The sequence below is a fragment of the Chrysochloris asiatica genome, unplaced genomic scaffold (assembly GCF_000296735.1).
Source record: "Chrysochloris asiatica unplaced genomic scaffold, ChrAsi1.0 scaffold00075, whole genome shotgun sequence".
NCBI classification, from domain to species: Eukaryota; Metazoa; Chordata; class Mammalia; order Afrosoricida; family Chrysochloridae; genus Chrysochloris; species Chrysochloris asiatica.
In genome coordinates this window covers 12526210-12551559 of record NW_006408593.1, presented here as the reverse complement: position 1 = coordinate 12551559, position 25350 = coordinate 12526210, and the positions used below count along the sequence as shown (strand labels likewise).

At 42.7% G+C, this 25350-nt stretch overlaps 1 protein-coding gene across 1 annotated transcript; it reads right to left on the bottom strand.

Annotated features, from left to right (window-relative positions):
• Nucleotides 1–355: 355 nt before the first annotated feature.
• On the bottom strand, nt 356–25350 carry ATG13 (autophagy related 13). The gene is made up of 17 exons (XM_006865061.1): nt 25269–25350; nt 24210–24290; nt 23634–23753; nt 20092–20138; nt 18814–18954; nt 14339–14379; nt 13642–13738; nt 13202–13303; nt 11265–11358; nt 7939–8037; nt 7089–7199; nt 6563–6699; nt 4232–4346; nt 3590–3667; nt 3275–3391; nt 2451–2579; nt 356–433 (listed from the first exon to the last, which is right to left on the bottom strand). The coding sequence occupies exons 1-17, from the start codon at nt 25335–25337 to the stop codon at nt 356–358; spliced, it is 1656 nt and encodes a 551-aa protein (XP_006865123.1). The 5' UTR covers nt 25338–25350.

The window sequence follows — 25350 nt, the reverse complement described above, 5'->3', positions numbered from 1 at the left end:
CCAGGACAGGAGCCTGGTGAGAGCTGGCAAGCAGTAAAGGGGATGCTGCCCTTGGTGAAGTGGATGGGGATGGATGGTGTACGTAGATGCCCTGCTAGGGCCCTTTGTGACAAAGGGTTCTTCCATCTCCAAGACCAGAGGGGGAGTCCTTTCCAAGGCTGTTACAGGACCTGGCCTCAGCCATGGCGTCTCCAGGAGGTGCCGGAGCAAGACTCTGGACCCTCCACGGGTGAACCGTCCTTCCTTCCACTGGCCTGGAGTGGAATGAGGAATAGGAACAGCAGAAGAGGAGGCAGCTCCCTGTCCCCTGGGACCACAAAAAAGGGGATGCTGTGGGTACTTGTGGCCCCAACCTTTACTGCAGGGTCTCCACAAAGGCATCGAATTCTCGGACATTCTTCTCGTGCACAGCCAGCTTCTCAGGTAATGAGTCCTGCAGCGGGAGGGCGAGAAGAGCCAGGATCAGGCAGGGCCCTGGGGGTCAGAAGCCCAGTGGAGCCCAGCTGAGCACTGCTGCCAGGGGAAGCAGGGTCGTGTCCACCAGGCTCTGGGAAGACTCTGGGGGGCTATGGCCACCATGCTCTGAGGAGGGGTGTAGAACAACCCAGGGAAGCCCAGAACTAGACGACGTGGAGAATTCAATAAGCACTAACCTTGGCACAGATTAAACTAACACCAGAGCACAACAAGGAGCTTGAATCTGTTAATAAGCCCCGTGAAGTCAGTTCCAACTCATAGCAACCCTGTAAAGGTTTTCCAAGGAGCAGCTGGTGGGTTTGAACCAGCAAACTTATGGTTAGCAGTCCAGTGCTGATCTTACAGTGCCATCCAAGCAGCTTAGAAACTCCACAGATAAAGACACATTTGTGAAAGACTTCTCAACAAACTTTGCAGTGCACCAGGAATATGAATAAGGCTGTCCCAATTGTGCTCCCAAGAGATTCTGAGCCAGCAAGTCTGTGGTGAGGCCTGGGAAGCTGTATCTTTGAACAGGGAGAGCAGGAGGTAGGCTAGAGAGGGCTGAGGGGGAGAATAGTGAACAGGAGAGAAACACAGGAGGAGAGAACTGTACGCAGTGTGAGACACTGTGCAGTCAGCAGGCACTAACTGTCCTCGTGTATCCATCTAAACAAAAGACAGACCCTGCCAAGGAGCCTACCTCCACCTTGAGACTAACCAGAGAATTTCATGGGTGGAGGACAGGTATCAGATACTTGGGAAAGGCTCATTTCAAATGAGAGGCAGGGGAGTCCTTGGCCAAAGGCCCGACTCTCTGGGGTCAGAGCCCCATTCTACTGGCCCATGGGGCCCCAGGCAGGTTATTTACTCATAATACAAAGAAAGGAGATTCACAATACCAGTTTCCTCATCTATGGACTGGGAAAAATACAAAAACCTATGATGGAATTCAAAAATTTCGTGGAAAAATTAAATGAACAGACAACGGGAATTTTTCTATGAATTTTTTGAAGTTCCCTTGTACTTCCTTGCTGAGAATTCCTGTAAAGCTAAATCAGCACACTGCTTAGTACTTCAAAAGCCTCAATTAAAGTTAATGCCAAAAATATGCATTATGGTAATCATTATTCAGTATGTTTTCTGGTTAGTGCATATCAAGGACCGCTACCTACCCCTGGGGCCTCTAATTTCTGTGGAGGCCACCTGCCACCTCAGGCAGAGGAGGAGCCTTGGCATCTTGTGGTGCAAGGCCTTCTGGGGTCTGTGGCTTCCCAGGGCCCTCTACTGCCCTCCAGAGGCAAGAAGTAGGAAATACCCTAAACAGAGATGTGGTCAACACAGTTCATATCAGCACCTCTGGGTGCACAAGAGAACCAGTAGCCAAGGGAATGGGCTTGCATATTCAGGACTTCCTAGTCTCCTCTGGTCTGCACCCTTGGCATCTGCCTGGCAAGTTAAATGCTGAATTCATGGAGCTGCTGGAGCAGCATGGCTTCATGGCATCAGAAAGTGGCAGACAGAAGACTTGGAACTACTGGAGCACATGTCTAAATTAATGCGGAGACGGGCAGGGAAAAGTAAGAACTGAATACAAGCAAATTCAAGATAATGACTGCCAGGCACAATGCACTCTCCAGTGTGATCAAAAAAAGATAATAGTCTACACGTGTCTTGTTCCTGTTTCAGGAAAGAAGGGAAGTGGGGGTGTAGGGGTGGGTTGGTTGGTTGGTTTGGTTGTGTGCTATCAGTTGGTTCCAACTCATAGCAACCCTATATAGGGTTTCTGAAGCTGTAAATCTTTACAGAAGCAGAAAGTCTCATCTTTCTCCTGAGGAGCAGCTGGTGGATTTGAACTGCTGACCTTGTGGTTAGTGGCCCAACATGTAACCCACCATGGGTTATGGGGAGGGGGCGAGGAGTCAAGTGGAAGAAATTTCTAGGTCTGTGGAAAGATCAGAGGGTGAGGTCCAGCATGGGAAGGGTCTCCATACCAAGTCTTCAGCCATGGACTGTGCCCCAATGTCTATGGAGAGGCTGCTCAGCTGGGGAGGGTTCTGAAATTCACGATAGAAGGTCCCCAAGTCCATTGGAAGAATGTCGTCTTTAGAAAATGCCGGTTTCTTAAAAACAAGACAAATCCAGTTTAGTCTCTCCTTTGGACCATAGAGGAAAATGCAGGGAGGAGGAGCTACTCAGGGCTGCCCACTCAGGTACACCACACAGATCCCTAAGTACGTATCTGTGTGGAGCTGCATTTCACTAAGGAGTCCTGGCGTAACTTACAACCCAAGACTTGACATCAAAAGCCTAATGTTTCCCCTGTTAGGGGCAGATTCCCCATATACAATTCCTCAGTTGGGCCTCCATCTGTCCGATCACCTCTATCTGTACACCAGGCCACCTAATCCCTAGAAGGAAACCTTAGTTCCAAGTCTACACCCTCTCCTCATTTATGGACATGGTTAGGTTTCAAAGACGAGGTTGTGAAGTAAAATGGGCGTTACATGAGAATGGAGGATGACCACACCATTCCATAACTGAGACCACTGAGCACCACGGCCCAGGCTGCTGACACACAGCTGAACCACGAACACCAGCGCTGCTCTCGCCTCAAACCTTGGCATTCACTATTGCCAGGTGCATGTTGTTACATCAAAAGAGCTGAATAGTACGTCAAAGTTATTGTTAAAAATATGAAATGCAGACAATGAAGTAGTGAGGATAAGGTGTACTTTCGTAGAAAGTGACCGAGTGGATGCTCTGAGGTTTGTTTTCCCTGGAACAATAAGGGTCACAGATGGTGAGGGCAACTTACGAAGTCGATCATCACAAAATCATCATGGGTATTGCCACTACTGCCCCCGCTAGAGCCCTGTGAGTGCAGGCTGCCTTGGAGAGGAGATCCTGTCTCTGGAGAATCCGGAGGGTTCACCTGTTGAAGGTTTCAGGATATGGAGAGTTAGGGCTGGCTTTATGAACTGGATGCAAGTTACTAACAATTGGGGACTTGGTAAGGGACCCAACACTGGCTACAAATCCTGAAGCCACGGAGCATGGCCTATGGTCGACGGAGAATTAGGACAACTACTACACTACCTACCGGGAAGCTCTTAGTCAACAGTGGGCTCACCATGGGATCTGCTTCCTCTAGCTCCAAATTCTTGGGAGCAAACATGGCAAAGGGGATGTCTAAATTGGTCAGAGTCACCTGGAGAGACACAGGAGAAAAACATAAGGGTCCAGCCTCCCCCAGCTTACCCGTGGTCCTTACAGACCGCCAGTGCCTGCCCACCCAGGCTGCTCAGGCTGCACCTCTCTTTCCTGTCCTGTTGGAGACTTCAAGCTCTCCTGTCCCCCCACCAGGATCATCGCAGGCTAGGGCTCCCTGGGACCCTGGGAATTCAGCCATCCAAGCTGGATCCACAGTAATTCAGTAACAACTGTGCTTTACTGGCAGCACTGAAGAAACTGATGCGCATTAAAAGCTGAGGGAATGGCAAGTACAAGGAACGATTTGACCTGAAATACTGTCTTCTCTCCCTCTCCATTGGAAGCTTAAAAGATCACAAAAAAATAGTTCTTCACTTTTTCTGAAGGGGTGTCACAGGCTATTAACACACTCCCGAAAACTTACACACCTACATACATGTGTAGACACACAATTTGCATGTAACCTTAGTCACGCCACAGACCCTGGGTTAAGAACTCTGAGATCCAGGGCCTCACTCAGAACTTTGACATGATCATTGATGGCAGAGGTAGGAAGAATCACCTGGTTGATTGGTTTGTTGACAAAAGCTCCCACTTTCCGGACAAAGATGGTCTCCAAGAAATCGTGGGGGGAGGCCCGTCCCTCACTGCTGTTTGACACGGTTTCAGTATCCTCACTGAAGAAAAAAGGTCAAGTTGGAACTCACTCACAAACCACAGCAGGACCATGTAGCCTAGGGTAGGAGGTGACCCCTACTGGTGCGCACCAGTGGGCAGTGGCAGTATGTGGTGTGGCTGCTGCCACCTGTCACCTGCCTTTGAAATTGACAGCAGAGGACGGAGTTTCCTGAACTAGAAATTACGCATATGTGAGTAGAACTTAAAAAGGTGTAAAACTGACATGATATCTAATCTAAAATACTCAGTTATGATGCACATGGTGATCACAAACACACACAAGGCAGCGTGTAAACAACTGTCATTTTAGTGATAATCTACTACATGGTCAGTCCCACTATGTTAGCTTTTCTTCCATTTTGCCATTGGTGGGAGTTATCTAAAATACTACAAGACTGTACAGTTCCTAGTTCAATGTCATTTCTAAGCATGGCCTCAGAAAGCACATAGCATTATTCAGAGTCATGCACTAGATTCCTTAGACAGTCGGGGTTCTCTCCACACTGGACAAATCACCTGGGCTCAGGTTCTTGGTGCTGTGTACCAGGTTCCCCCTCCCTGCCCCCACCCCCCGACCATCCCTTCATTCTGAAACTCTTAATTTGGCTGCTCCTACCTTTTCCCTCTAGCACCCCTCAGGACTGACAGTGAATCCTGGATAGTGAGGGAGGAGGGACAATAAGAAGCTGAAATGGGCACTTACAGTGAGGGTAAGCTGACCGGGCAGCACTCACACCCTGCAAGAAGCTAAAAATTACAGAGGCGGCCCGGTCAAAAGCAGGTGCTCAAAGACAAAGAGGACTCTCCAGTCCAAGTTGTCTGGACTTGTTGGCAGGGAGGACCAGGTTCAAGGACAGGCTCGAGCTCTTACAGCCTGCATTTAAGAACCCCCATATCAGGATCGCTATGGGTCGGAACTGACTCGATGGCACTCAACAACAACCAACACCGGGATCTGGTGTGGCACTGCAGGATAATGCCCTGGACTGCAAGGTCAGTTCCAACTGTTAAGGTAGGTGGTTTAAATCCACCAATTGCTCCTTGGAAACTCTAGACAAGGTTACTATGTGTTAGAACCAACTCGACGACACTTAACACACAAGGTCCTGGAGTCCTGGTGTGACACTGCAGGGTCAGCACTGGACCACAAACCACATGGTTGGCAGTTCAAAACCATCAGTTGCTCCTTGGAGACCCTATACAAGATCACTATGAGTCAGAACCGACTCCACAGCACTGACAACAACAACAACAAACACAGGGTCCTATCTTGAACTATTCAAGGGGCTCTGGCTCAGAAAACTGGCCAGTAATATGACTCACAGACATTTGTTTGAAGGATGAGTGAGAGGACTGAAGGTTGAAAGGTCAGGAATGAAAGATTTTTTCCTGAAGGATGGTACCAAAAATGTCTTTCCAGAAAATTCCCCTCCCACCACCCCACCGTGGGAAAGAAAAAAAAGTCTCAGGAATTTCTATTATCAGGAAGTTCACTGAGGATGTGGTAGGGCAGTGCAATCTCATCTCTGGTGCCTTACTGTTCAAGGGAGGGCAAAGCAGGTCAAGAGAGTGCTCAGCTTCCCAGGGAAGAGCTCTACATGGAATGGAAAGAAAGCTCAGGCTTTGGAGTCAGAGGTTCGAGCCCTTGCACCACCATTTTGTGAACTATCTCAGGCATATGACTTAACTCTCCAGAGATCTTCTCATTTTTTTCAGAAAGGAGATAACGGTGGTGATTTCTACAGAATGGGATTATGAGAACTTTCTCTTTTGACCTAATCAAGGTCTCTGTAGTTTTTGGCCCCAGACTTGAGGGCATGGTGGCCCTGTTTTTCAAGTCCTCAAGAACCAGAAGACTGACTATATGGGTAAGGGGAAGCATCCGAAGACTCTTCTATTGATTGAGGGTGACAAGAACCATACCCAAGGCCAGACTTGTCACACACCAGCTGGTGCCTAGGCTCCCATGACTAGCTAACAATACCAGACGTATGGCCCAACTGCCCTGACCAGGGTGACTCCTCACCAAACTCCACAATTGAAATAAGATTTTTATTTGGGAATGCTAAGGGTTTCACATTTTGCAAACAAATGCCACACCACAGTTGATGCTGGAAGTCAGTCTTTACTGGCACCAAATAAGCACATGCTTATGACAGCAAATAGGCCCCTGGCTGGCCTAGCAGGGTCAGAGCAAAGATGACCAGAAACTCACCTGCTGGACGGTGTGGCAGCATAGTGGGCCCCATCAGAAGGGGTGTAAGTTGCCAATCTCTCCTGGTCAGCCTGGGTGCCGTGAGCAGGCTGGTTGGAAGCAAGGGGTACCCCGCCGTCCTTCCCAGGAACCATTAGCTTTGGTGGAAAAAGGAAAGCTACAGTGACTCAAAGCAGAATCAGGCAGGAGGGGGACCTAATGTCCCCACATGATGGTGTCTGCCCTCTAGTTTTTTTGTCACCAAAGTTGCCACCAAACGGGCAGGAAACCCTGGCTCTTTATCCTCTCTGGGACCCAGTTAGAGGAAGACACAGGCACAGACTATGGAGGCAGAAAACACTACAAACATCGAACGTCTTTCTTTTTCTCCTTCCTCTCACAGGAGGTTGTTTCAGTCCTCTCAGTTACTTAAGAGCTGCTCTTCAGCACACCTAGAATACTGCTGTCTTAAAGAGGACCCTCAACTGACTCCGGGCCAGGAAGGCAGCACTGGAAACCCCAAGGTCCTCCCCATCTTCAGAGATACCTGGTGAGGGTGTGTAGCATTTAAGCCAGCAGCAAACACTACTGGATAAGCCAGGTCAGCTGATCCAACGCCCAGGGCAGCAGGCTGATAGGAAAGGCGAGAGCTTGATAGCTAAGCAAGAGAAAAACAAAGAGGGGCAGAGGAGAGGCAGAGGAGAAAACAGGCCATCATAGCAGGTGACTAATGACCACTATCAGTATGGTGGATCAGGCATGGCTCCCAGTCCTCATTCCCACAGCACCTGGGGTCTGGTGGATGGCTCAAAGACAGATCAAGCTAGACACTTTTAGATAAGAAAATGCAGGCTTGCTGGTACTGGGGCTGGGATTCCCTGCTCTGGAGCATCCCAAAGACCTTAACAGGAGTTTGTGGCTCATTGGTTTCCCAGGGCCTCAGCTAACTGTATCCATTTCAAGCCCAAAAGACAGATGGTATACAAGCCAGGGCAAAACTTGACATTAAAGTGATCAGTTTTTCCAAAGTCATTCTATTTCCTCCCTTGCCCTTGAGGCCCCTTTGGAACAGAAGGCCAGCTTCTTTAGTCATATCCTATACCTCCTCTGTGCACAGGAGGGTTCCTATTTATATTTATAAAAGCATGAATACTGTCTTGGGTTATTTACTTGCAAATACAATATAAATAGTCCCAAGTACTTTTCACATCAATGGCAGGAGGAGGAGCAATCTCCAAAGCCTACTCTGGGCTCTGGTGCTGAGACTATGTCAATCACCAGCCTCAAAATACCCCAGACAGCACTTGAGACTTGAAACCACCACACCCTGTACTTTATGGTCTTTACATCAAGAGATGCCATCTGATTAGAGCCCCTACTTCCCATTATGGACTCACTTGCTGGGAAAAGGCCAGTCCTGCCATGGGGACCCTCAAGGTATCCGTCACCACAGGAGTAGGGGTCTGAAAATGTGCCTTTGTGACAGTAAACACACACTGTGCACAGACACACACAGAGACAGGAGAAACAGAAGAAAAAAAGAAAAGGAACTTGAGAAAGAAGTAGAAAACTCTAGAAGGGGCAGCAGCAATAGAAGTTGAATGAACAATGGCAAGTTGGGGTGAAGCAGGAAGACAGCCGCATGTCTGTCTTCTGAAAAGGACAACTTGGGAGGGTCTGGACAAGTGATGTTTATCCCAGGGTAGTCCACTGCACGCCTGTCTCCCTGACAAACCGGAGGAAAACAGCTGAGTCAAGCTGGCATGACTTGGCAAATCAGAGAACCCTGAGCCAGGTAGCAGTCAGTCTTTGGTCAAAAGAAGGGCAACAGTTAAGAGGGCAGACGCCAAAAGAGGGGCCTCAGAGACATGTGAGGGGTACTGACAATGAATGAGGACGCTGAGGCCATCATGTTAGATGGGACAGGTTAGAATCTATAGGAACAAGTTGAATCAGTTGACATTTGGGTGGGGAACTTGAACTAGCTGCGCGTTTCCTACATCATCCCAGGGTAGGTGTGTGTGTGTTCTCATACTGCCCCATGGTATAGGAGACATAGACAGACTACAAGCTGGGGCACTTTCAAAACAGTTATGATTTTTATCATCATAAATATGATGATTACTTTAGTTTTGTTGTTTCACCACCGTTAAATTTTACCAATTAGTTAATTCATGGTTCGAATTGGTCACAATGACAGATTCAAACTCACAACTATTTCCTGATTCAACTAGCTGTCCAAAAGACACAGTGGCCCAAAGATTCTTATTTGCTGGCAAAGCAAGCAAACACCCCAATGACATGTATTTACTGTACTCTAGTAAGTAGTGTGGTGCTGTGGGTTAATTAAAGCAACGCTGGTTTGAACCACAGGGTTGGTGGTTCAAATTCACCAGCTGACCCTGTAAACTTATACAGGGTCACTATGAGTCAGAATTGACTCGACAGCACTTAACAACAACAACAGTAAGCTCAGAGTAAAGTTCTTAAATTGACTAATCATGCAAGTCCCTCGGTTAAACCAAGAAATGGAGAGCTACTTATATAACTGAAAGGCAAATGATTTTCTCTTTCTGTTCAAGACGCATATAGGAATACCTCAAAGACATTGCAGGTTGGGTTCCAGATCACCACAATGAAGTGGATACTGCAATAAAGCAAATCATAGTGCATAGAAAAGGTATGCTGACACTCACCTATAGTGTACTTACAATGTAACAGTATTATGCAAAAGCTTAAAATAGTTTGAGAATTGCCAAAATGTGACACGGACATGAAATGAACACATGTAAATGCAGTAAGATGAGGTATCCTTGTATGAGAGGGTTTCAAAAAGCTTGTGGAAAAAATCCATTATATTTCAAATTCAATGTTCCCACACACTTTTGGAAGCCCTTTGTGTTTCTGCACTGAACTGTATCAGCCACGATCAGAGGTGCTGAGGGAGCAATGCCAGTGCTCATACATGGTGCACACAGTTGCTACGATCTTGGCATGAACTGGCTTTCAACTGTGATAGGACACATTGACAACTGGTACCAAGAAAAAGATCTGTTCTCCCCATGAGGGCTAAGAGACCGTTAGCAAAATCAATCTAACTTCCCAATTTACTTTTGGCCTCAAATTTCCACTGTATCAGAGAGAGACACACTGAAACAGAGAGAGAGAAACTGATTTGTTAAGGTCCAGACTCCCCATCTCATACATCCCAAGTCACAACTTGAGGTTACTGTTTACAAATCTATCATTTGTTAAAAAAAAAAACTAAAAAAAAAAACCCTGTTGAATGAACTTTAACTTCGATATACTTGGAGCCTGAAATGCAGTAGGCAGTGAGAGAGAGGAAGATGAGAGCAGAGAGGATCACAATGAGTTGGCACACACTCGACGGCTTTTCACAACAAACCAAGTGGATCAAGAGCTTGGCTGCTACCCTCAAGCCCCAAAGCCTGAGATACAAGAATACAGGAGGAATCTGGAAAGACCATCGAAGAAAAAAAAATCTTCACACCTAGACCAGATTTTCTTGCTGTTGCCAGCCTTTGTTGCTTTCTGAAAATTTTGTCTAAAACACGACCTTCAAAGTGGGTCACCCCTTAAAGTGTGCAATGCCACAGAATAATTAATCGTGTGATTTAATTCCTGCTTTTGAAAGAAAAAAGAACCATAATTTTAATCCAGTATTGCTGGATTGCTAACTGCAAGGTTGGTGTTTCAAACCCACCAGTTGCTCCTCGGAAACCCTATACACAGGGGTCACCAAGAGTCAGAACCAACCAACTTGATGGCACTTAACAACAACATCATCTCTTAAACAATGAAGTATAGAAAATTTTAAAAGAAATTTTTTTTCTAAGTAAAACAAACCAAAAAATACAAATTTATTTGCTAGGTCTCCCAAAAAAAGATGATGAAAAGCGTCAATCTAAGGCTAGTTTAAAGGAAGATGCAACTGAATTGATCTAATGTGAAATGTGATCTAATGTCTAATGTGAAAATCAAAGGGGAATAGTAGGGATGATGGGCAGGTGGAGCCAGGACTGAGGCAATGAAGCAGAAGACAAATGACTTGGAGTTGAAGGGAAGAAATGTGTTCCTGAAATTCAGTCAGCTGCCAAAACTGACTTCTCAGCATCATGTACATTGTATAAAACTAGTTGTACAGACGCTGCTTCTTGGGAAACGGAGAGGCTTGGAGTCTGTGGTTTACTGAAACTGGGCTCAACACTGAAAATTGATGCAAGTGGAAACGTTAATGACTAGAAAGGTCCAGATCGAGACTATGAATAGGCAGAAAACTGTGCTGACTATTAAGAAAAACTGCATTACTAGTTTCTTATTGGCATTTTATGCTAATAATTCTTGGTTCCTTTGGGGCTCCTTCCATTATTAGACACCACATTTACCACTTCACAAGAACGGTAACTCCCCAAATAACAAGTATAGGTTAGAGTACCTCCCTGGTGTAAAAATGCACTTGGAAGTCTGTGACAGATTTTCTAGGGAATTTTAAGATACTACCAAGAAAGTAAAAGTTACATGTAATCCTGTGGGTTAAGAATGGTACAGACTAGAAACACTGCAACAGTACCTGGCGGATGAGAAGATTCTTACTACCTCCCCAAGAACGCCCTCTAAATAATCACCACCACCAAAAGGACTGTGTCCAAGGTCAGACACCATTTTCTAGGTCCCACTGCGGCCTGAGAACTTGCTTCCCTACCTGGGATGGCGGGGAGGTGGAAAAAGAGGTGGTGCACACTTCCTGAGAGTCTTCAACAGATGGATAAGTTACTCCAGTGTCCTCACCAGAAGTTCTATAGTGAGGGGAAAAGAAAGAGTTTATGACGGTGACAATCAACTGCAGAAAGGACAGAGTTGGCAAGAGTTGTTTCAGGCATTACAGTATAAAGGGGCTTCAAAAAATTCATGGAGGCAACCACTGTGGAAAACGGTATGGTGCTTTCTCATCAAAAATGCCGTATGTCCCAGAAATCCCTCCACTTGGTATATATCCTCAAAACATAATAGCTGTGACACCCATGTTCATTACAGCACTACTCACAATAACAAAAAGGAGACAGACTAAATGCCCATTAACCAAAGAATGGTTAAACAAACTTTGGTACATACACAAAATGGAATATTACACAACACTGAGAAGACTCTGCAAATACCTACAACATAGGTGAAACTAGAGAACATTATGTTGATGGAAACTAGTCAATCACAAAAGGACAAATACTGCATGAGACCACTCTTGTAAAGAGTTAAGAAAAGATTTTCTTCCTCAATGAAGCCTTCTATGATGGTTACAGGGCGGGTGAGAAGGTGGGGAGGGAAAGCGTTAAAATGAATACAGGGGAAATACTGTTAACAGATGGTACATGGAGGGAGCAGAAATCATTGTAATGACACGAGGTGCTTAATTTGTTGTATGTAGGGTTGATGAACTGTTCTGTAAACCTTCACCAACTCACAATAGAAAGTTTAAATAAAACAAAGTTCATGGAAAGTGGAATATGGGGACCTCCCCACAAACTTTTTGAAGCCCAGAGTGCTCCTTGGAGGCCAAGATGGCAAAACTTCGTCTCTCACACTTCGGACGTATTGTCAGGAAGGACCAGTGGCTGGAGAAGGATATCATGTTTGGTAAGGTGGGGAGGGTCAGAGAAAAAGAGGAAGACCCCCAATAAGATGGATTGGCCAAGTGGCAGCATCAGTGGGCTCAAGTGTAGCTACAACAGTGAGGTTGGCCAAGGATCAGGTAGTGTTTTGTTCTCTTGTGCATAAGGTCACTATGAGTGGCACCAACTCGATGGCACCTACCAACAACAACAATTGTAAGAGAATCCATGCCAAAATAGAAAAGTCAAAAGGGGCATGCTGAGCCTTTTAAAAACATTTTCATGAGAATAGCATCCAGTGGTCTCACCAAAGCTTTATTTAAGCCAAATATTTTACCTGATCTATCATTTGAGAGACAATTTTCTGAGCCAATGCTGAGAGCAGACCAGGACTTCAAAGAATTGTATTGGCACTCAGTGACAGAAAATTCTTGAGCCTACAGACAAACTTAGCCAACTTCAGAAGTCCATCAAACAAAGTCCATCAAACAAAAAAGTCCTTCCTGATACACACCTACTCCAACCTCAAGAGAATTGTGTTTTCTGAGATTTAGCCTGGAGACATTATTTTGATGTATAAGTCAACTGCTGTGGTGCTGTAGGATAAACACTTGACTATAAGGTCAGTTTGAACTGCAAAGTCAGCGGTTCAAACTCACCACGCACTCCTCGGAAACCCTATACAGGTCACTATAAATTGGAACCAACTCGACAGCACTTAACAACAACAACAAAATTCAACTGTATCAGATGGCAACCTGAGAACCATTTAATCTGTCCAAAGACATTCTACAAGTAACTGCCAGTCTAAGTAGCTACTGGAAAATCTGGTCACTACAATAAACATCCAAAATGTCTACGACTGTTCTGTTCTGAGCCTTTCTGTATATTTCCCATCTTGGTACATCTCACAGGAAGCAGCAAGAAGGAAAGCTAGACCACATGAGGTTTCCATCAGGTGCTTTACCTGACCCTAAAAGATGGATGCTTTTGCCTAGCTGCAGTTTGAGAGAGCACCTTTCACATTCCTCACCTGTAATTGCAGGGATGCATGGGCGAGGAGGAGCTGGAATAGGGACGGTCCACAAAATGATCAATGATAATCCCCATGATAGGTGGGGTTCTCTCAAATTGCCTGCAATGCAATAAGCAGATTGCGATATTTGTTAGAATGCCTTTAAGCCCACCAAAGACTCAGAGGGCCTCTTGCTTTGGCAGGCACTATCAAAACCTTAATTAGCACACTCCTAAATAGTAACCAACAACTCTACATTCTGAACCAATTGGTTCTGAGACACTCAGATTCTCCAGTCTGGTAATATCACTCACTCTCTCTTGATTTTCATTCTTCTGAGGGGCTGATTTCAGCAATACCACTGCTGAACTGTAAGCCTAGTCTTGGTGTTTGGACAGAGGGGATGGGACCTGAACATCTTTGGAACATTTCTTTGGGATCCCAAGGCTCTTTCTCACCTGGTAGACATGAATGCCAAGTTAATTCTGTAAGCACAAGAAAGACTGATAGTGCCCACAGGGGTGCCCACTGTCCCAACACGAACTGTTTGGAAGCCTAGGAGAAGAGAAAATAAGTTATTAACAAAATTTTTCCAAAGAAAACTGGCACTGTTCCCAGCCAGCCTTTCCCTGGGTCATTCAGCCTAGCGGCCAATCGCTGGCATTACTTATCTCTTAGCACTTTGAGTGCAGCAGTCTGGATTTCTTCTCTCTACAGAAAGTTTTTTCCCTCCAATTTATTTTATATGGACCAAATACTATATGGGTCTCATTTTCAGATGAAACTACTTTCAAAGAGGTATAACATGTAATAGCCCTAAATTCTGAGCAAGTCCTACCCAATCCTACCCAGATGCCCAACGCGACAGAGAAAGGACACTAGAAGTTTGTCACGCACCTCAATTTGAGAAGTAACTACACAGCCACCCAAACTGAGGCCCCCAAACAAAGTATAGGGAAGAGTCAGAGCCTTACACAGTGTTTTTGCTCTGGTTTCATTTCCAATTTTTCAAAATTGCTGGTGCTCATCAGACATATTTAACATGACATTGCAGAAAATTAGGAAAATAGACAGCTGTAGAAAACTATGAAAAAGATCAACCAAGAAGTCAGGTGCTTTCTTAATACTCAAATGTGTTTCCACTTTTATACGTACCTTCTCCTAAGCCATTCAGCTGAACTTCCCCAAAATAGATTCTGTAGGGAGGAAAGAAAAGAAGTTACCCAAGAATCTCTATTCTAATAGCCTCTATAAGTAAATCACCTGAAAACAAACCAACACGCAGAACAAACTCTCCTTTCTTCATCTGCATGAATGCTTCTCCTGATGGAGCAATAATGCTATTAATAACTTAAAACAAGCTGCATAACTCTATACAGGGGTGTATAGAGAATTGGTTACCAAATGAAGAAAGACTACTCTAAAAGTTAAAAATATAAACACAGCAGAATCTTTCCATTAAGTCTTCCCAGTAATACCAGCCCATGTTAGAAAAAAAAAATTAACAAAATGCTTAAAATGTAATTTTATAGCTTTCAAGTAACATTGTTCAACAGTAATCACACACATGGCCTTGTTCAATAAATGCTAAGCTCCAAGCCTGTACAAAGTCATGATTAGATGTTATCAGGCACTCCTAGATCTCAGATTATAGTCTGGTTATGTTGTTGGAGTCCTGGTGTGGCACTGGGGGTTAGTATGCTGGACCACAAAATCAGTTTAAACTGCAAGGTTGGCAGTTCAAGCTCACCAGCCGCTCCTAGGAAACCCTATACAGTGTTGTTGTTAAGTGTTGTCCAGTTGGTTCCGATTCATATTGACCCTGTACAGGTTTCCAAGGCTGTAAATCTTTGCAGGAGCAGAAGGTTTTATCTTTCTCCCACAGAGTAGCTTTGTTGTTTTTAAGTGCTATCAAGTGGGTTCTGACTCATAGCAACCCTATACAGGGTTTCCAAGGAGTTGCTGGAAAGTTTCTGAACTGTTGACCACATGGTTCAAGCTGACCTTGTGGTCCAGTGCTTTACTCCACAGTATCACACCTGGTCTCTGCAGAGTAGCTGATGGGTTTGAAACGTTGACCTTGTGGTTCATAGTCCAATGCTTATCCTAAAAAGCCAACATACTCCCATAGTCTGGTACGGAAAGTAAAAAATGTAATAAATACTGAAACAGATGCATAAAAGAGACAGACATCAGAAAGCAGGGTCAGCAAACTTTTTACATGTTAGTTGTTTTTTTTTAAAGGCTAGAGAGTAAACATTTCAGAACTGTGGGTCAATCTGTTAACAACTACTCTTCTTTGCTATTATATAGCAAAAGTCACCATAGACAATGTGTAAACAAATGGGCATGGCTGTGTTCTAAAAAAACTTTATTTACAAAATCAAGCAGCCCAATTGGTCATTGTCAGCTGACCCCTGTCATAAAGTAACAATGTTAATTTAATATTAATAGTGATGCCAAAGAGAAATCCCCCTAGTTATCCCTTGATAAGGACTGCTGGTGTGGTTCTGTAGGATCTGCACTGGGCTGCACAAGGTCAGCAATTCAAACCCACCAGCTGCTCCACGGAAACCCTATACAGGGTCACTATGAATTGGAACCAACTGGACAGCACTTAAAAACATCTCTTCATAAAGAGCTAACATACTAGTCATTTGACTATTGGTGAAGTGCTTAACATATAATAATTACATTGAACTTTTTCTTGGGTGTACTCTGTGGATAGCACTTAGAGGTGAAATAAAATTTTCCTTAAAAAATAGACAACATAACTTTAATTCAGTCTTGATACACAGCACATTCAAAATTGTTTTATAGCTAGTTCTATAAGATCAGAAAAATAGAATGGCAATACAGCTAAGAACAGTAAAAAGGAAAAAAAAAAACAGATTCAAACCTATCTTTAAGATCACCCTCCTCGCTACAGGGAGCTTGATGGCTCCATACAATAAGTACTAGACTGAATTACAAGGTCATCGGTTCACATCCACCAGTTGTTCTGCGGGAGAAAGATGAGGCTTTCTGTTCGAACAAAGATGTAAAGCTTTAGAAATCCTATATAGGATAGCTATGAGTCAAAACAAACTCAACAGCACTTAACAAATGCATATAAAAGTTGGAGCCCTGGTGTGGTAATAATGTAAGGTAAGAATTGGACTACTAACCTCAAGGCCAGTCGTTCAAACTGGAAGCTTGGAAATCTTATACAAGGTCACTGAGTCAGAACCGACTAGATGGCACTTTACAACAATACCTTCTCTAGCATTTGAACAACAAAACAAACAAACCCACTATCATAAATTCAATTCTGATTCACAGTGATTCCAAGGCTGCAAATATTTATGGGTACAGAAAGGTTCATCTTTCTCTCATGGAGTGGCTGGTGGATTTGAACAGCCAAGCTTGAAGTTAGCAGCTCAGTATCTAACCTACAAAGCCACCAGGACTCCTTTCTCTATGGTCTAAGCTATATTATTTGCATCTAGAAGCACTATTAATTGATTAAACATATAGCAATAAATACTGTATTGCTCTAACAGTAATAGGATGGTTACTTAGTATCTTTCTATTATATTTGAATAAGAGTCCAGTAATTTTCAAATGAAATAATTCAGCTTTAAACCTGAGAAAACAATAAAGATGGCAAAACTGTATTAAAGACTTGGAAAAGTAAATACAGTTAGGGTTGTTTGATTACTGCTTAAGAAAGTTAAAGGATGACTTAATAACTATTCTTGGGTACTGGATTGGTTCAACAGAACTAGTTAAGTCTCTCGTCTTTAGTCTTCCCATACTAGAACAGTAATTTTAAAAACCAGTTTCATACACAAACTTCTTGCTCTAAAACCAATGGCTTGTCACTAACATGGTATATAAGACAGGAGTCATGGATGATCGGGGAGCCCTCTGGTGAAGTGCTGGGCTGCTAACTCTATGGTTTAAACCCACCAGCTACACGGCAGGAGAGAGACATGAGTTTGTCATCTTAGAAACCCTGTGGCATAGTCTACGCAGGCCTACAGGGTTGCTATGAATCGGAATCAACTTGCTAACAATGGGTTTGGGTTTTTTGGTTTGGCCTCCACAATACTCTCCTAATTCCCCGTTCTGGGCCATGAGACAATCTGAATACAGCTCAAATACCACTTCCTCCATGAAGCCTGTCCTGTTTTTCACACCCACAATGAACTTTTCCTTCCTGATAGTGCTATGCATACTTCACATTCTTTTAATGTAGATTTATGCAGATGCCAAATGGGTTCCTCATTAGACTGGAAACACCCTTATGGCAGATTTTCTGTACTGTAGCTCTTCCTTGCATTTTTTTTGCTTGCATTAAAAAGATACTTCATGATACAATTTGATACACATGACCTACACCTATAAATGCAGTAACTCAAAAGAGGAAACAAATCCCTGCTGTAAGAACTATTCCCAACACCTCCACACAAACAGTAGACAGGGATGGGCAATTTCGACATTGGCTACCCAAAATGGGGGGAGGGATACAAAGGTAAGAAATGACTGGCTTACAAGCTTTCAAGAGGGAACCTAGATCCAAAGGGCGTGGAGGAAGGTAGAGTCTCCAGTGATTCGCATCCAGCCTGTCCAGGAAGGGCTGATGAAACGAAATACAGATGTGTCTCTTGTGATGCAATAGTGAATAATTGTTATCAGGACTGATTGTGAGGGTTGGAAATCTAAAGGTGGACATTTTGTAGCAAGGAGGGGGAGTGATTAACTTTTCAGTCTAGGAGCAGAGGGCCCTGGGACCATCAATGGAGAAGAGTGGAGAGCAGTATCCTACCCAGAGAAGCAATGAGGCCTGAGATGGAGGCAGAGAAGACGACGTGAAGAGATGGAGTGGCTGGGGACTTGGGACTCAGAGAGGGAAAGGGGCTGAGGACTGTGGGTTTGTGGGGAGTGGGGTGGGGCAGGCATGCAGGGCATACCCTTTGGTTGGATGAGGATGCATGGACAGGATGGTAACTATGCCAATGAAATGATGTATGATAGAATGGATGTAAGACTAACGTTCTCCCATGCAGACTATCACACAATTCACAATAAAACATTTATTTAATAATTTAAAAAAAAGGTACTTCAATAAATATGTGTTGAGGTGAAATACTTTAAGGAAAATCCTTAAAGAAATGTTAACCAGTTCTTTACAAAAAAAAACTTTAAATTTAAATCTAATTCAGTTAGAAAACTGCTAGACAGAAAATTTAAATTTAACCCAGCATGCAGAAAGCTGTGGAATGGAATTTTCACAAGATAGCCTGTTGGGGTTTTTTTTTCCCTTTAAAAAAAACACAAAAAAACCCCCTTACACTCCTTTCCTCCTTTGTGCTGTATGTGAGTGAATAGGACCTCAAATTCTATTCCACTGAAATCACAGGCAGGCCAGGCCTAGGCCAAAGGGCGATGAACTTGGTGGCTAGCAACGTGGAGGATTCCTGGGATAGTGGTTAATAATGGAGGTTGGAGAAATGATCATACTAAAGCTACTGTAGCTACTACCATCCAACCATGAAATAACCATCGGATCCTGAATACTAGTCAGGTCATGTACAGAAGGATGAGGCTGATGAGTCACCAAGAAGAGGAGCACTGAGGCCATTTACCTGTACAGTATGACGTATTCATGTCCTTGTTTTCTGGAGAGTCTGTAGGCTGGTGTCACCCTAGTTATAGCAAGGAGAGACTTCAGCAGCAAAGACAGTCTATTGTATACTGTGTAGGAAACTTTAATCTCTTTATCACACCTGAGGAGCACATAAACATCATTAGCATTCTCTATTAATCTAAGGTAAAGCAAAGAACTGCAAATGATATATCGGTAGTACTAAATTCCATATAATGGCTGAGATTAATTTGACAATGTTATCTATGAATTCTAATGGAATACATTCAGCTTTATAGTTTAAATACACCATGAGAGTATTACAGTCAAGAGAGATAGTTATAAATTATGGGCTAGAACTGTCCAATATCAAATTTATTATTACACATGTTCTGAGCAAAAAGCATAATCAAGGTTCTTTGTCAGTTTACCAACATATTGTTGAGAAAACCAAATATTTTCTTTTTCATGAACTAGACACAGGCAGATGAGTGCTAAAAGGCACCCAATTTATTTTTTCTACCTTTGAAGTGGTTATCTTTCTAAGAAAGAAAATACATTTTAAAAGCAGTAGTAACTCAATATTGTAATTATATATACTAAGGTGTAAACATAATTTCATCTTCTGAGAAATCTGGAGAAAAGTCTTTCTGATAATATAATTTTAGATTATAACCTGGCAATTGCTTTCTATTTAAGAAAGAAAAATAACTCCCACATCACACATAATTATCACTGTTTTTCATTTGAAATTTTTCTCAAATTTTCCTCATATTTCCCATATACTTTTCTTGAAAACGAAAGATTCCAAAGGGAAGTAAATTAATCTGTCTTGAAAGAAGAAAAGGGGGTGAGAAATAATGCATTTCCAATCCATGACTGGCAGTCATTAAAAAAGAGTGAGGAGTGGTGAGGGGGACTCTTAGTGGCCATCTGCCATCCAGAAAACAGACAAAATACAGTAGTCATGTCACAAGAGCTCCCAAGGGACTGAATCAGAGAACGCTCTGTACTCTGGGAAAACAACCAACCCCTTTGGCTTTCTCTGCTGTTTCTCTGTGTGCTGACTGAGCCTCTCTGGATTGGTGCTCCCTCTGAAGGTCACTGCTCTGTCTCGTCTGGAGGCCAAGCAGGAAGCCAATAGTAGCAATGACCAAGTGGCTTAGTGAAGGATCTCAATGCCCTCCGTGACTGATAAACCCTGCTTTTCACATGACATCATCTACTACCATATCTCCTCAGCTACCACAATCAAGGACCCAAACACAGAGACACTTACTTTTCATTCATTTCAAGACACCAAATTTCCAGCTCCATGGAATCTCCCTGTAGATGGGACAATTGAAAAATATTAAGTTTTTTGTTGTGTTTTCCTAAATTTTAGTTATTTTTGTTGTTGTTGTTGGCCACAGCAGAAACATACGCCAATTCAACAGTTTTTACATGGACAATTCAATGACACTGATCACATTCTGCGAGTTATGCAACTATTCTTAACCCTCCTTTTCTAAATTGTTCTTTCCTCATTAACATAAATTCACTGCTCCCCAAGGTTTGTAGTGAATCTGTTGAGTTGCTATTGTCAATTTGATTACATGTTATCAAATTATGTCCTTAAGTTGGTTGTGATTCATAGTGAGTGACCTTGTATAGGGTTTCCAAGGCTGTAAATTTCTACAGGAGCAGAAAGCCTCATCTTTTTCCCTCAGAGCAGCTGGTAGATTTGAACTGCTGATCTTATGGCTAGCAGCCCAAAGCATAACTAACTACACCAACATGGTACCTTTTGATCCCAGATAAAACATCGACACGCTCAAGGTAGACCTTTTTCTTTCCACTAGCAAACCTAAGCTATTGTTCCGTTTTAAGATGACTTTGAGGAAGTATATGATTTGTTGAAAGTAAACCTTCACACAATTCACAATAAAAAGTTCTCAAAAAAGACTTCAGGAAGTAGCTAGTGGCCGTGAAGTACTGACTTTGTGGTATATCAGAGCAATAGTTTCAGGGGTTCATCTATCCTTCATGGCTTCAGAATTATCTGGAGTTCATGAGGATTTTGTTCTGTATTTTCCCTCTTTGATCAGGATTCTTCTTTGGAATTTTTAATCAGTAATGGTAGCAGGGCACCATCAGTGCTTCTGGTCTCATGGCAAAGGAGAAAATTGTTTATGGATGCTATTAGCCCATGTTCTTGTTACGTGCCGTCAAGTTGATTCAAACTGGCCTTGTGGTCCAGTGCTTATCCTTCCTATGTTGCTCCAAGTGAATAGAGACCAATTGTACCTTGAAATGGCAGCTCACACGCACACACTTTAAGATACCAGGCACTACACAATAGACTAGGAGGTAGAACAGAAGCACTACACACGTGATTAGGCCAATTAACTGAGACGTCCCATAAAACCTTGACCCTAAGCCTCCAAACCAAGGAACCAAATGCCATGTGGAGTTTAGTTATACATCAGCAGCCTTAGCAATTACTCTTCTTTATTTCAGATTTTGTTTGGTCATTGTTATAATATTTCCATCATACAACTTTTTATAAGCACACAAATGATTGACAGCAATTACAAAAATCAGCTGTGTAACCTTCTTTCACCATTAACAATCTCTTTTCTCCTTCCCTCCAGCTTCTAGTAACCACTAACATATTGTATCTCTATACATTTGTCTTATCTTTCTATATAAGCGAGGTCATTTATCACTTACGTCTATGGATGGGCATTTAGGTTGCTTCCATCTTTTGGCTGCTGTAAATAGTGCTACTGCAATGAACATTTGTGTACAAGTCTCTTTTCAAGTCTCTGCTTTGAAGTCCTCTGAGTATATGTCTAGGTGTGGAATTTTTAGTTTTCTGAAGAACTACCACACTGTTTTCCATAATGCCTGTACCATTTTGCATTCTATCCAGCAATGGATAAGGGTTCCCATTACCCTACAACTTGTCCAACATTTGTGATTTTTTTAGCCAGGCTGTTGTTATTGTGTTGTTTGTTAAGTCAGTTCTGACTCATATGACCCTGTATAGTGTTTCTGAGGAGCAGCTCGTGGGTTCAAACTGCCAACCTTGTGGTTAGCCATTCAGTGCTTAAGGTACAGTGCCACACCAAGACTCTTAGCCATCTTGTTGTTGTTAAGTGCCGTGGAGTCGGTTCCAACTCATAGTGACCCTGTACAGGGTTTCCAAGGCTGTAAATCTTTATGGGAGCAGAAGGCCTCATCTTTCTCCCGCAGAACAGCTGGTAATTTCAAACTGCTGACCTTGCAGTTCACAGCCCGATTCGTAACCACTACGCTACCACAGCTCCTTCTTAGCCATCTTAGTTGAAGTAAAATAGTATGTCATATGGTTTACTGATTTACATCTCTGATTGTTGATGCTACTGTGCCTCTTTTCATGAGTTGGTTGGCCATATGAATGTCCTCTTTGGTGAAGTAAGTCTGTCCCTAGAGATGAATAGTTTGGCTCAAGACATCAAAGAATAGGAAACTAAAGGAAGAATAGTAGATAAAAACCAGAATCCCCCATCTTGGAAAGATCTTGAGTGTTGTTTTTTAAGAATAGTTACGTAAGGTTTTTTGGTTTTGTTTTTAACGTATCAGTTGGCTATTTTTAACGTATCAAGAAGGCTATTCTCTTAGGTTTGGGATTAAGTTTGGATTTGTTTGAAGAGTTGAGAACTGAGTTCCACTTCTTCCAGATCTAATATGTATCTCATCAAACTGTCAGCTTTAAATGAGAAGATGAAGTTTTAATGTCATCATTCTACCCATAAAAAACAAGAAGTGACAATACAGGGGAGTATCCAAAGCAAGTCATACAGTTTCTCTAGAACAATTAGAGCTGGTGATAATTCGAGATTTCCTAGGAAACTACGCCAAGGAGAGACAAAGATTAAGGATTCCTTTTAGACACTCTATGGATATTAGGAAAATCATCCATAGTTGTTGTTGTTAAGTGTTATCGAGTCAGTTCTGATTCACAGCAACCCTGTATAGGGTTTCTTTATGGGAGTGGAAAGCCTCATCTTTCTCTCAATAAGCAGCTATGAGATTGAACAGCCAACCTTGTGGTTAGCAGTTCGGTGCTTATCCTACAGAGCCATTGTGCTCCTAAATCTATAATATAAATTTTAATTAAATAAAGAATATTTTTTGTATTAGTTTGTGCTAAGTTCTCCATGAAATAAGTATTAACATTATTCTTGAGAGTCTACTAAATTTCATTCCAGACAATGTGCTAACTAACACTGAGGAAATCGAGATTATCATTTCAAAAAGAATTTGAAGCACAACAAAGAGAAATAAGATGTGGGATAGCTGCTGACCTCAAGCAGAAAAAAAATGCATTGACTGTCTGCAGTTCATCAGCTTATGGTGTGAGCTTTACGAGTAAGGATCAAATAAAAAAGTATTACAGCCCTGCATGCTGAGTCAAGTGTGGTTGAGTTAGATGGGGTAGGGGGGTGGGAGGGGTGGGTGGAGTTTAGTAATTTGGCCAATATTACTGGAATTGGAACTTGGAACTGCGTGGCTCCTAAGTCCATTTGCCTTTTACTATGTCATGCATCTTCCCAGTCTCGTAATGCTAAGAGATATAGGTCTTGAAGGATGAGCTGAAATATGTCATGTGAAAATAAGGACAAAGTGCCTATTCCAAGTTGATGAAGTATTAAGTATAAAAACCAAGACCTCTTCAGAGAATGGTGAGAAAGTTCAGAGGGGAAGAGGCAGGAAGAAGGCCCAAAAGCGAGCTGGGACTAGAGTGTTAACAGTTTTGAGTGCCAAATGACGGCACCATCCTGACCATAACCTTACCTCCGAGGTCTTGAGTGAGATCTCCACACACATAGATCTCCCGACAGCAGGCAGCTGCCCTGCCAGGGCCTTCTTTGCTTCATGTGTAACCTCTGGGATGTCTTTGATTGCTAAATTGAACTAGAAAACAAAAGGGCTGTTGTACCCCAATACTCACAAAGAGCACTATGGATGCATGAAGTGAGACTATGTTGGGTAATGCAATATCGCTCTGATTAAGGCAGACATTCATTTACCTCTCCCTTCCCCTTGAGACATAACCAGCATCAAAGGCTCAAATCTCAGGCTGAGAAGGGTGATTACCTATTACCAAGGTTAGTTAACAAAATATTATTTTGTCTTCCAGGACTTAGCCTTTCACCTAACACAGCAGGAAGCCAAAACCCAAAATAAATCCAGAATTAACATTAGATAAAGAACATATTTTCCAAGTGAATAGCTCAAATAGAATTAGCTGTTTAACATCATGCTTAACACTATAAACAGTATTCTGTATTCTTAAACTTGAGAGCTTTTAAAATTCATTCCTGTGGCAAACACCACCGTATACCCCTTAGCAAAGAACAAGATTTTTACCCAGTCTGAACCCGTTGGGGAAGAGGATGAACGAGTACAAATCTTCTCACCAAGTCGAGCCTGGACAATCACTTGGACAGTCTAAAAACAAACAAGCAAACAAAGATGAAAAGTCTTAAAAAACTGACTTGGCTCCTGATCCAATGCTACTGATTAAATATAGATGCCAATTAATCATAGCTATGCCTCAGGGTCACTATGGGTCAGAACTGACTCCACGGCACTTCACAACAACAACAACGTGCCCCCGGAAAGGGTAGAATTTAAAACATCTAATAATTAATGAAAAAATAAAATAAAAAGTGTAAACTGTCCTGAGGATACGAATGATCTAATTTAGGGCTGTGATCTGTGCTATCCTCACCTCACAGAAGGTAAGTTGCATGTGGTGGCTACAGTGTTCAGGGAGAAACACCACTAACAGTGGGTTTCAATATGTACTGCCACAACTTATGTAATCATTGATTTAAAAAACTTGCACAATTATTCATACTGTTTGGCTCATTATGGCAAAAGTCTTCCAGATAATTTTATAGTCAGAATCTGTATTGTATGGATTATTCTAACATGGAAGTGGCTAAGAGGAAAGAATGGTAAAGGGGAAAATAAGCACAACTTGTAAAACATTCAGAATTCAATTTTAATTTCCCATTTGCCAGGAAGGAAGCAATAAATGAAAGTTGGGCAGGTCAGGGTAAATTGATGCTTAGGGAAAGCTGTCCCCAATGCTGACCATTTTGACTCAGTCTTTGTTACTATCCCAAGGGAACAGTCTGTGCCAATAACCTGACATAATGATCTGACATTTCTGTAGTCTTGCAAAGAAAAAAAAAAAAATTTTTTTAAAACAAGCTGCTGTTGAAAATAGGAAGCTACATTTTAGTTACATCCCCCCAGCCCCGCCCCAACCTTCACAGTTTGGTTTCCAGCAGACAGAATTCTCCGTTACAATGGGCAAGCTGCAAGCTGCAGTGCTACATTTCTAAAGATGACCTCCAAAAAAGAAAAGCACAGAAATTATTTCTAAGGGTTCTAGGAGCAAGACAATGGACTTATTACCTTGAGGGCAAAAAACTTAATGAACTTGTCCAGGTCCTTCCTGTCCTGGGAACTGAGATCAGTTTCCATTGCCTATAGTAAT